This window comes from Saccostrea echinata, unplaced genomic scaffold, assembly GCF_033153115.1.
Source record: "Saccostrea echinata isolate AGI-Se365-2 ecotype Australia unplaced genomic scaffold, CSIRO_AGI_Sech_v1 ptg000003l, whole genome shotgun sequence".
Lineage (NCBI taxonomy): Eukaryota > Metazoa > Mollusca > Bivalvia > Ostreida > Ostreidae > Saccostrea > Saccostrea echinata.
The window spans coordinates 7,967,932-7,980,111 of NW_026889752.1; the positions used below are offsets into that span (position 1 = coordinate 7,967,932).

The 12,180-nt window shown below is 35.6% G+C and overlaps 1 protein-coding gene across 1 annotated transcript; it reads right to left on the reverse strand.

The window, feature by feature from the left end:
- Window positions 1-10,507: 10,507 nt before the first annotated feature.
- Window positions 10,508-11,649, reverse strand: LOC133178828 (ciliary microtubule associated protein 1A-like). The gene is made up of 3 exons (XM_061313510.1): window positions 11,643-11,649; window positions 11,356-11,466; window positions 10,508-11,114 (listed from the first exon to the last, which is right to left on the reverse strand). Exons 1-3 carry the CDS (start codon window positions 11,647-11,649, stop codon window positions 10,633-10,635), a joined length of 600 nt encoding a protein of 199 aa, XP_061169494.1. The 3' UTR covers window positions 10,508-10,632.
- Between the last annotated feature and the right edge of the window lie 531 nt (window positions 11,650-12,180).

A 12,180-nucleotide genomic window follows, 5' to 3' on the forward strand; every position in this document is an offset into this window, starting at 1 on the left:
GGAGACCATGCAGAGGTCACGTAAAGTTGTGAATGAATACGGAGACCAGAGGTCTCCATATATTGTACATTACAGTGTTAAAGGGAGACCAGATATCAGAAAAGGTTTATATGAATGTAGGGATCAGGCTTCTATGATACTAGACTCTGCTTAACTAAAAGACAACTCAAAAACAAAATAAAGGCAATAAGTATAAAATAAGCTTCTGAACATTTAATCATGTGAAGAAAAAAATACTTCTTTCACTCTATAATTTCTCATCTTACATAAACAAAGATTGCAACAGTTCTTTTATATCATAACACAAATAAAGATTATGAAACATGTGGAGATAACGAAGAGTATTCGAGCTCAAAAGTCCATTAAACATTACAAAATAGAAGCGGAGCAAACGGACCTCCTAAACATCAGAGGTGGGATCAGGTGCCATGGAGGAGTGAGTATCCAATGCCGACCGGTCACACCCGCCGTGTGCTCCTTGTCATGTTCGTGAAAAAACGGGAAAATCCGTGGACAACTCAGTGTGTGAATAATGGCCTAACAATCAGTCTGAAATAAGTCAGTCAGCATTTGACTTAATTGCCGACAAGGTCATTGTATCGACCATAGAACTTACGAAATGATGACTTTAAATGAGACAGCTGATATTCTTGCTTCATCAACTTGTTTGTCAATTACTTAACTCGTTTTAGAAATTGATCATACGTGGAGCATGCTCTTCAGTATGGAATCAACTGAGAGATATACACCCCATATGCAGGTGACAAAGGTAAATTGCTGCATAAGTAAGGGAAGTTGACGATTGAAAAGTTAAAGTCATCACGTTTGTCATAAAGCTTTGTTGTTAGATAACCATTAACGTCTTTTTCTAGTAAAAGATCTAAATATAAAACAGATGTGTCAGACTCTGTGGTATCTTTTATTTCAAGCTCACCGGGATACTGTATGTGTACTTAAAAAAGCGGGCTTCATATTTTAGCGGCTTTGGTGCGGACAACTCTAATTTATGAATACCGCTAAGAAATAATTTTTTAAATACAATACAGGACACAGACATGTGTAGCGCTAATTAATGATTACGCTAACAACTCTGTACCCAGTGATTTTGAATACGCCAAATTATGAACACGTACAGTATATCGTGTCGACATAAGAATGGGAATAACTATTGTTAATCGACAATACGTCGTTGATATATCTAAATGTCGAGTTGAAGTCCACAGCAAGTGTTTTCTTCTTTTCACGTAAAAGATTTTGAACAAATTTTGGTACATATAATACAAATAAAAGTTACCTCTGTTCCTAGAGAAAAAGGAAAATCCGCAGATTTTAAGAACTTTAAAGAGAATAAAATTAAGTTCAAATTTAGTTTAAATATCCTGAATTTGTTTTCAAATTAACTGATATTCAACTACAAACATATACTGAACAATGAAAAAAAATAGATTGAGATACCAAACAGAGATCGATCTCAAAATTCCTATTAACAAGGGACTTTGAGAACAGAGCAGAAAACACAGATTCCTAAATTCCAGAGATGAGATCAGATGCATAGGAGCGAACATCCCTTGTTGACTGGTCACATCAAATTTATTTTCATCAGCCTTCTTTGAACAAAATCTTGCAAATGGAATGATTAAATAATATGACATACCAATGCGGAGACCGGAGGTCATATAGTATGGTATTTCAATAAGGAGATTGGAGTGTGCAAAACAGTAACTAGATACCACCAATGTTAGGATAAGAGGTAAACTAATGATGCATATCAAAACGGAGACCAGAGGTCATCTTATATTGTACATTAGGAGGGAGACCAGAGGTCAAATTATATTACACATCAATAGGGACACTAGAGGCCACCTTATATTGTACAGTCAGCATTTGACTTAATGATACATTTTATTTCCTGACAAGGTCATTGTATCGACCAAAGAACTTATGAAATGATGACTTTAAACGAGATTGCTGGTATTCTTGCTTCGTCAACTTCTTTGTCAAAAACTTACATCGTTTTAAGGACCCTCTATACACCAGTGCAAATGTTTTTTGGACAATGAGAAAATTATATTGTATTTGGTGTAAATTTTGAGCTTATCTATATAATTTTCAATATATGATACGTGACATTTACCCCCAAGAAAAATGTTCAAAGACAACAAAGTATCAATGAACAGAAATCACTGTCATTTACTTCAGTGGATTAAATACATGCAAATAAAGTGTTCAGTTACTTTCTCTCGGCCTTTCAAATTGTTCTGAATGCTTGAATTGATTATAAATTGAGAAATAAACAGTAGATTTCAATTTATTTGAAATCAGATCTAAGGGCAGATCACTCTTACTGCAGAAAAATACCACAGAATCAGAACTCTTTAGTATGCAGTGTAGAGAGGGTTCTTAAAAATTGTTCATACGTAGAACATGCTTTTCCCTATTGAATCAACTAAGAGATAGCATTAGGGAGACCAGAGAACAACCTATAAAGTACATAAATAGGGAAACAAGATGTTCAATATAAGGTGATCTCTGGTCTCCCTAATTATGAAAAATATAATCTGACTACTGGCCTCCCTATTGATGTACAAAATGAGTTACCTCTCGTTTCCCTATTGATGTATAAAATAAGTGACCTATGGTCACCCTAATTCTGTACAATATACGGTGTCCTCTGGTACCCGTATTGATGTACATAATAAGTGACCTCTGGTCTCCCTATTGATGTATAATATAAGGTGACCTCTGATCTCCCTCATGATGTACCATATATAATAAAAGGAGATCTTTGGTTTCCCTAGTTATGTAAAATATAAGGTGACCATTGGTCTCCCTATTGATGTGCAATATAAGTTGACCTCTGGTCTCCCTAATTATGTACAATGTAAGGTGACCTCTAGTCTCCCTATTGATGTACAAAATAAGTTACTTCATGTCTCCCTAATTATGTACAAAACACAGTGTCCTCTGGTCTCCTTAATGATGTACCATCTAAGGTGACCTCTGGTCCCCCATTTATGTACAATATAAGGTGACCTCTGACCTCTCCCTATCGATGTACAAAATAAGTTACTTCTGGTATCCCTAATTCTGTAAAATATAAGGTGTCTTCTGGTCTCCGTATTTATGTACAATATAAGGTGACCTCTAGTCTCCCTATTGATGTACAAAATAAGCGACCTCTGGTCTCCCTATTGATGTAAAATATAAGGTGACCTCTTGTCTCCCTCTTGATGTACAATAGAAGGTGACCTCTGGTCTCCCTTATTATGTACAATATAGGGGGTCATCTGGTCTCCCTTATTATGTACGGTGATCTCTGGTCTTCCTATTGATGTACAATATAAGGTGACCTTTGGTCTCCCAATTAATTACAATATTAAGTGTCCTATGGTCTCTATATTGATGAAAAAAGTGACCTCTGGTCTCCCTAATGATATACAATATAAGGTGACCTCTGGTCTCCCTAATTATGAAAAATATAATCTGACCACTGGTCTCCCTATTGATGTACAAAATGAGTTACCTCTCGTTTCCCTATTGATATATAAAATAAGTGACCTATGGTCTCCCTAATTCTGTACAATAAACGGTGTCCTCTGGTACCCGTATTGATGTACATAATAAGTGACCTCTGGTCTCCCTATTGATGTATAATATAAGGTGACCTCTGGTCTCCCTTATTATGTACAAGGGGTCATCTGGTCTCCCTTATTATGTACGGTGATCTCTGGTCTTCCTATTGATGTACAATATAAGGTGACCTTTGGTCTCCCAATTAATTACAATATTACAATATAAAGTGTCCTATGGTCTCTATATTGATGAAAAAAAGTGACCTCTGGTCTCCCTAATGATATACAATATAAGGTGACCTCTGGTCTCCCTAATTATGAAAAATATAATCTGACCACTGGTCTCCCTATTGATGTACAAAATGAGTTACCTCTCGTTTCCCTATTGATGTATAAAATAAGTGACCTATGGTCACCCTAATTCTGTACAATATACGGTGTCCTCTCGTCCCCCTATTGATGTACAATATAAGGTGACCTCTAGTCTCCCTATTGATGTACAATATAAGGTGACCTCTGGTCTCCCTCTTGATGTACAGTATAAGGTGACCTCTGGTCTCCCTATTGATGTACAATATAAGGTGACCTCTGGTCTCCCTCTTGATGTACAATATACGGTGTCCTCTGATCTCCCTATTGATGTACAATATAAGGTGACCTCTAGTCTCCCTATTGATGTACAATATAAGGTGACCTCTGGTCTCCCTCTTGATGTACCATATATAATATAAGGAGATCTTTGGCTTCCCTAATCATGTACAATGTAAGGTGACCATTGGTCTCCCTATTGATGTACAATATAAGTTATTCTCTGGTCTCCCTTATTATGTACAATATACGGTTTCCTCTGGTCTCCCTATTGATGTACAATATAAGGTGACCTCTGGTCTCCCTAATAATATACAATATAAGGTGTCTTATGGTCTCTGTATTGATGTACAAAATAAGTGACCTCTGGTCTCCCTAATGATATACAATATAAGATTACCTCTGGTCTCCCTATTTATTCACAATATAAGGTGTCCTTTTGTATCCGTATTGATGTACAATGTAAGGTGACCTCTGGTTTTCAAATTGATGTACGATTTAAGGTGACCTATAGTCTCCCTATCGATGTACAAAATAAGTGACTTCTGGTCTCCCTAATTATGTACAATATAAGGTGACCACTGGTCTCCCTATTGATGTACTATAAAAGGTGACCTCTGGTCTCCCTATTGATTTACAATATAAGGTGGCCTCTGATCTCCGTTTTGATGTGCAATAGAGGGTGACCTCGGGTCTCCTTATTGATGTACAATATAAGGTGACCTCTAGTCTCCCTTCTGATATGAAACATTAGTTTACCACTGGTCTCCACATTGGTGGTACCTGGTGACTGTTTTGCACACTCTTGTCTCTTTATTGATATACAATACCTGATGACCTCCGGTCTCCGCATTGATGAAATATATGGAGATAACGAACAGTATTCAAGCTCAAAAGTCCATTATACAATACAAAATAGGAGCAGAGCAAACACGGACCTCCAAACATCAGAGGTGGGATCAGGTGCCATGGAGGAGTGAGCATCCCCTGCCGACCGGTCACACCCGCCGTGTGCTCCTTGTCATGATCGGGAAATAACGGAAAAATCCGTCGACAATTCAGTGTGTAAATAATGTCCTAACAATTAGTATGAAAAACGTCAGTCAGCATTTGACTCAATGATAAATTGTATTTGCTGACAAGGTCATTGTATTGACCATAGAACTTACGAAATGATGACTTTAAACGAGACAGCTGATATTCTTGTTTCATCAACTTATTTGTCAATAATTTACCTCGTTTTAGAAATTGTACATACGTAGAGCATGCTCTTGCGTATCGAATCAACTGAGAGATATATACCCCGTATGCAGGTGATGAAGGTATATTGCTGCATAAGTAAGGGAAGTTGACGATTGAAAAGTTAAAGTCATCACGTTTATCATAAAGCTTGGTTGTTAGATTACCATTAACGTCTTTTTCAAGTAAAATATCCAAATATGAAACAGAGGTGTCAGACTCTGTGCTATCTTTTATCTCAAGCTCACCGGGATATATCGTATCGACATAAGAATGAAAATAGCCATTATTAATTGACAATACGTCGTCGATTTATCTAAATGTCGAGTTGAACGCCACAGCAAGTGTTTTCTTCTTTTCACGTACAAGATTTTGGACAAATTCTGCTTCATATGAATACAAAAAAGGTCTCCTAATAACGGGGCGCAATTGGTACCCATAGAAATTCCAATAGATTGTTGGAAGACCTGGTCTCCAAAAACCACATAGATATTGTCAATCAGAAACTCAAGCATCTTTTTAATGTCAAATTCAGAGTACTTGTGTGTACAATCAGAATGTTTTTTAAACAAAATAATTTTGCAAATGACCAATGACAAGGTAAGTATATTTACGAGTTCCATTTTTATTGAAAAAGCAGCTGTCAATGATATCAAAAAGCCTGGACTTTAATTTATCGTGGGGAATGGTTGTGTATAAAGTTGAAAAGTCGTAAGTTTTTAAGCTGTTGATTTTGGTAAAATCTTGTGATTTCAAATGTTCCAAAAGTTCCTTGGAATTTTTAAGTATCCACATCTGATTTACACCACTTCTCGAATATATTGTTGCACAGTACTCTTGAAGTTTCTCCTTCACCACTGTTAATATCTTAGTGAGGAGTAAAGATAGAGGCTTGGTTGAACATATACTGGAACCCGCTATGTATCTTTGTTTGTAAGGATTTTTATGAAGTTTCGGAATCCAATATAAATATGGTAATTCGAATTCATTTTGGTTGTTTGGAATATTAAAAATATTCAAAACTGACATATGATTTTGAAGAATTTCTTCCTTAGAAAGGGAACTATGAGTATAAGTTGGATTACCAGTTGTAGAATTAAATCCAAGTTCCTCTAAAATACATTTAATATAATGAGCCTTAGAAACAAAGACAATGTTGTTACCTGCTTTGTCAGCAGGGACCAGTACGTACTGATCATGTAATCCATCTAATTCTTTTTTCACTTCTGGATTATTGAATGCAGAAGGATAGATGGTTTCATATTGCCTCTTAATCTTTTAATGCGCGATTTTAACATACATCTGATACATTTAATCCATTCTGACAAAGTGTCAAGGTCTTCTTTTTCATGTCTGGCCCATCGCCTGGCGTAGTCCTCTACAGAATCCATAATATTTATGAAATTCTTACGCCAGTTGAAGGATCTGGGTTCCCTAAATTTAGGACCTTTTAAAATTAGTGATCTAAGGTCCTCATTATTAACTATATTTACGTCACCAGTAATAACGTGTCCAGCAGGACTATAGTTATAGGGCGAAGAAGAACATGAACACGATGGAGGATTATGTTTCAGATATTCGATATCCAGGCCCTGTAAAGTTTTCTTGTAATTAAAAAGTTTGGAAGCAATAGTCGAGGTATATTTGTAGGAAATACAAGGTGCAGTCTTTAACTTGAAATATGGTGGAATACAAGACTGGACCCTTTTGTGATTAAGAATATTACTTATATTAACCGCGTCAATTCCTTTGTTGGCATATTGAATTTTAAGGAAAAAAACGGATTGTTTTAGCTGCATTTTCTTCAGTAAAACGCGGGGGTTTAAGAAGCCTATGATTGGCAATATCCAAAACTACAGATCCGAGCCTATATTCTGATGTCGAGGAATAAAAAAAACGGACTTCCCTTGACCTTTTCAAGAAGACTATTTAAAAGTTTCAAAGGGACAGAGTAAAGTTTGGTGCGAATATGATGTAGACCTAACTGTTGATTTACGTAAGGTAGTAATGAATCAAAAGAGACATCGTGTATTAAAGGTTTATTGTAAGACCGATGCCCATGACTACGCTTACGTCTCTGTGTATGGTTAAAAAGTCCCATCACATTTACATTGTTACACTGTGGACTGGAAAGATTTCCAACACTATCGACATTGCCATTACATCCATAGGGAAAGGCTGTCCCTAGCTTTCTTATCCAAAATTCTTCTCGTTGTCTACGGAAAGGTGTACTCAGTGATGGACTGTTTGTGTGGTGGTAAATCTTTTCCAGAATTCTAACTTTCATTGATATGACACATTATTTTATCATTCCATATGCAAGATATTGCTCAAAGCAGGCTTATGACAATAAATTTGATTTGACCAGGGATGATCCCTTCTATGCATCTGATCTCATCTCTGGTATTGAATGATCTGTGTTTTATACTCTATTCCTTTGTTAATAGGATTTTTGAGATCAGTCTCTTTTTGGTATCTCAACCTTTTTATTTCAATTGTTCACTATATGTTTGTAGTTGAAAATCAGTTAATTTGAAAACAAATTCAGGGTATCAAAACTAAATTTGGACTTAATTTCATTCTCTTTAAAGTTCTTAAAGTCTGCGGATTTTCCTTTTTCTCTAGGAACAGAGGTAACCTTTATTTGTATTATGATATAAAATAACCTTTATTTGTGTTATGATGAAATAACTGGTGTACTGTGTTTAAATGTAAGATAGGAGAAATGATAGAGTGAAAGAAATAATTAACCTTTTTAAAGAAGCTTATTTTCATACTTTTTGCCTTTATTTTTTTCCGTTGTCTTTTAGTTAAGCAGAGTTAAGTATCGTAGATGACTGATGATAATACTGAACAATAGACCTAAATTGAACACTTTAGGTCTATGACTGAACGAATGAAGAAAAAGTCTCATTTTCCCTGTGTGCAATTTTTAACACAGTAACAAATACATTGGTTCTCAAACAGCTGATAATAATACATGTATTGTTGATAAAGTTAAGCAGTGAAACATTTGTGAAAGGGGGGGGGGGGGGACGTCCGATTAATTATGACATCAACTTGTCATGTTTTAATGTTTAAAACATTACCTTCACGTCTCTGCTAATCTATTAGAAAGATCTATTTAAAGTTATTAATATAATTGTATTGGAGTAAGACAGAGAAAACTGTTTTTTTTAAATAAAATTCAATCAAAATATAGGGTGACCTGAGGTCACCATATTCATACAGATGACTTTACTTCTGTGCCTTTAATGCCTGAAGAGTTCATGTAATGTTTTATTACTACGCAAAATGACGAACTATTTGCAGGTGACCCGAGGTCCTAGTTGAGCGTACGTTTTATCCCCCTGCTAATGTATATCTTTAATTAATTCATCTATTGTCTGATCTTCTCATATTCCAATCACATAAATAAACCTGAACGAAAGGATAATAAAATATAACATACAGTAATTTGCTTTTCCAAGTGTAAATGATCATAACTGAGTTATTAACATCATATTTAGCTACGTAGCTTGAATTACCTATGTACAGTGAAGTCGTCAATTACAGGTTTACGTATCCACGATTTTTGTCAGTATATTTTAAGCATGAAAACATTTATTTCTTAACAATGTTAATGTACAGTCACTATATATTTAGCTACATGTAGCTTGCCTACGTACAGTAAAGTCGCCAATTACGGGTTGTCGTGTGTGTGTGTGTGTGTGTGTGTGTGTGTTGGGGCCAGGGGGGGGGGGGGGGGTGAGTGGGTGCGTAACAAGAGTTAAGCAAGTACTAATTCACAACATATCAGGATTGATATGCTCTTTTGCGAGGGAATGCTCCGCTTTGCGGTACCCTTGTTGTAATTCTGTTAGTGCCAATAAAAAAATTGTATTTGTATAGTCTATTTTGTTTTATTTCTGATCTCTTCTAAAAACACCGAACCAATTTTAGCCATTTATGCTCAAAGGGGCATTCGAACTTGCACTTTCATGTTTATATAATTAAAGAACATCATCTTTTCCAGGCACATATAGAAGGAGTTAAAACATTTCAAATATTTCCCCATACTTTAGTTAAAACATTTCAAATATTTCCTCATACTACATATTGTGTTTTCTCTTTGAGAACATCATGAATGTAAATCGGACATATCATATTGATTCAAATAAAGTAAATTTTTCCCCTAAGTCCAGAATTGGAGCCAAATAATGATCCAATTCATTATTATTAGTTTTTTCTGAATAGTTTTTTCTTTAGAAGTACCCACGGTGAACTTAATGGTGAAAGATTATTTAAAGTACATGTACATGTAACTTGTACGAGTCTTGTGAAATGTTGGTGAAGTGAACAATACCACCCATTACTTAAGGCATTTTTTTTTTAAAAAGAACATCTCTAATTATCATCAGGCACTTAGAACAAAAACGTTTAAAAGGCTGAAAATATTTTTATTACATTTTTAATACCACATATATGTATAATTTTCCTGTTAACTCCTCAACAACAATGCTCCAGTTGAACAATATCACAGAATCAGCTAGAATTTATAAAAGTAAGATCGGAGAGAGAGAGAGAGAGAGAGAGAGAGAGAGAGACCAAAGTTTACATTTTCATATCTTTAAAAAATTAAGCATGACATATCAGGCTTTTTTCCACTCACAGACTACCGGGGTATTTTTCTTAGGTCAAAATTATCAAATTATCCTTAAAATCCTGACAAATTTCATGCATATAAAAATAATCTGTTTTCTTGTGTATTGCCGGGATTTTTTTTCGGGGGGGGGGATAGTTTGTTGAGGTGAGCCACTGTCCATAGATGTAAGTATTGTTTTATACATTTGTTAAAAAGAGAAATGTTTCCTTACTCTTCTAAACCACTATAAAATGTACTTGTACCAATCGTTTGCATGTAAGCTGTAGGAGGAACTGAAGCTGTTATGGACTCAAAACCATAGGAGATTTAAGCATACAAAGTGTTTCAGTACGTAAAGCATAAAACACGCAAACATAAATAAAGTGAACTTGGTAGGCTGTGTTGCAACCCCTAACGAAATATATGCTGCGCCCACTATTGAAATAATTATTTCAATAGTGGTTGAGAATGCAAATCAATAGCGGTCGTTATTTCAATAGTGGCTGAAACAAAGTTGTATCAAATAATGCTAAATAATTTGCAAATTGTATAAATGTTTTGAAATTTCAGTGTAATATAATCAATATTTATGTCCTAAATTCGATAGCATCAATCAACATTTGCTAACGGTACAGCAGGCATGATGTACTGAGAATGGCGAACACCTATATGATATCTTGGACTGGTGTCTAAATGGGCTGTTACATGTTCTGGGCTATATTTCCCGGGCCCTGGAACGTTGTTAATGTCCCTTGGTGTTTTAGCCCGCGCACCCAGGCTGTACGACGGTGCTCTTCTTTTTGTCTGCGAGGGAGGAAGGGCGCCATATTTGGCAGGTCCAGGTGTTTTCGCGAGATCGGCTGAAAAATCCAAATAGTTTGTTCTACCGAGCAGGGCAGCTTGTGTTCCTCCTTTTCTGTCTGGGACCCTGGGTCCTATCGTTGAGGGTAGGGCGTACATGTTTGGTGATGGGGTGACGTCGACGCGACGGGGAGACGTTCGTGGACTCATGGAGTAGTGAGGGGCATTTTTCTCCTTGAGGGGTGCTCTGTCTGTATTGTATGCCCCGGGTCCCGGACTTACATCTCTCTCTGAAGAAACAAAGTAAAAATATTCTGGTCTCTAATTTTCTAAATGAACACATACATGTATGCATAAAGCTTTTGAAAATAAGCTACTTGTGAACAATATCTTTACCAACTTGAATCATAATTCTCTTTTCATTAATTAATTTCAATAATCATTAATTTTTCTTCAAGACACAAAAAAATCCTTAAAAATTAATATGGATAATAAATGTTGAAATCCTTTTAATAAAAATGATAAAATTACTTGGTGTTTTGGCACGCCCCAGCATGGAGAAGGAGGGTCTGATGTCCCTCCCCCTAGACGTCAATGAACTGTCGATGTTATAAGCTGGCCCAGGGCCCTCTTTTTTGAATTCTAAAAATAATTAAATATTGTATAAAAATATACCCCCTAAATGTTAAAGTAAAGTAATAAATTGATGCAATAGGGACGTACAGAAAAATACAATAATAAATGTGAAACAGTATATACAAAACAATTTTCCTTCATCATACATGTACATGTAAAATTTAATAAACTACAATGTATACTGCACATTCTCAGGGACAATATGAACTTGCGTTACCTGTAATACAAAGGAGACAACTCCAAGTTGCCTTTTCAATACGTGAATATGTAAGAGTTAACAATGAGAGAGAGAGAGAGAGAGAGAGAGAGAGAGAGAGAGAGAGAGACTGATAAAAACAGACATTTTAAGAAAGTTAAGAACCCTTTCCTAAGAAAAAGTGTCGCATCACGCATTGTCATTCATTATTTAAATTTGAAATGTGCACTCAATCAACGTCTTCGTCAATGAAATACCCCCACTTACTAAAAGAAAATTTTGTCAGCGTCTCTTTATTTGCTAACGGTAAACAAAGTGAGAAACTAAAATAATCAAAAGAACACAAAATCTAGCTTTAAATTGGCACAGACTCTTCTAAATTGTCTACCATTTTCATTGCAATCCTCTTCTATGCAATTCTATTCCGTAACAAATGCATTCTTAAGATAAACCGATTTATGTATCTTATTATAAAGAAAGAAGGCCGTTTATTTGCACACCAGTTAATGCTTGCATGCTTTAAA

What these genes read in the sequence shown, in the direction of transcription:
- LOC133178828 (XM_061313510.1), bottom strand. An exon ending in GGGGCGTGCCAAAACACCAA is followed by an intron (nt 11,115 to 11,355) that starts GTAATTTTATCA and finishes TTGTTTCTTCAG; the next exon opens with AGAGAGATGTAAGTCCGGGA.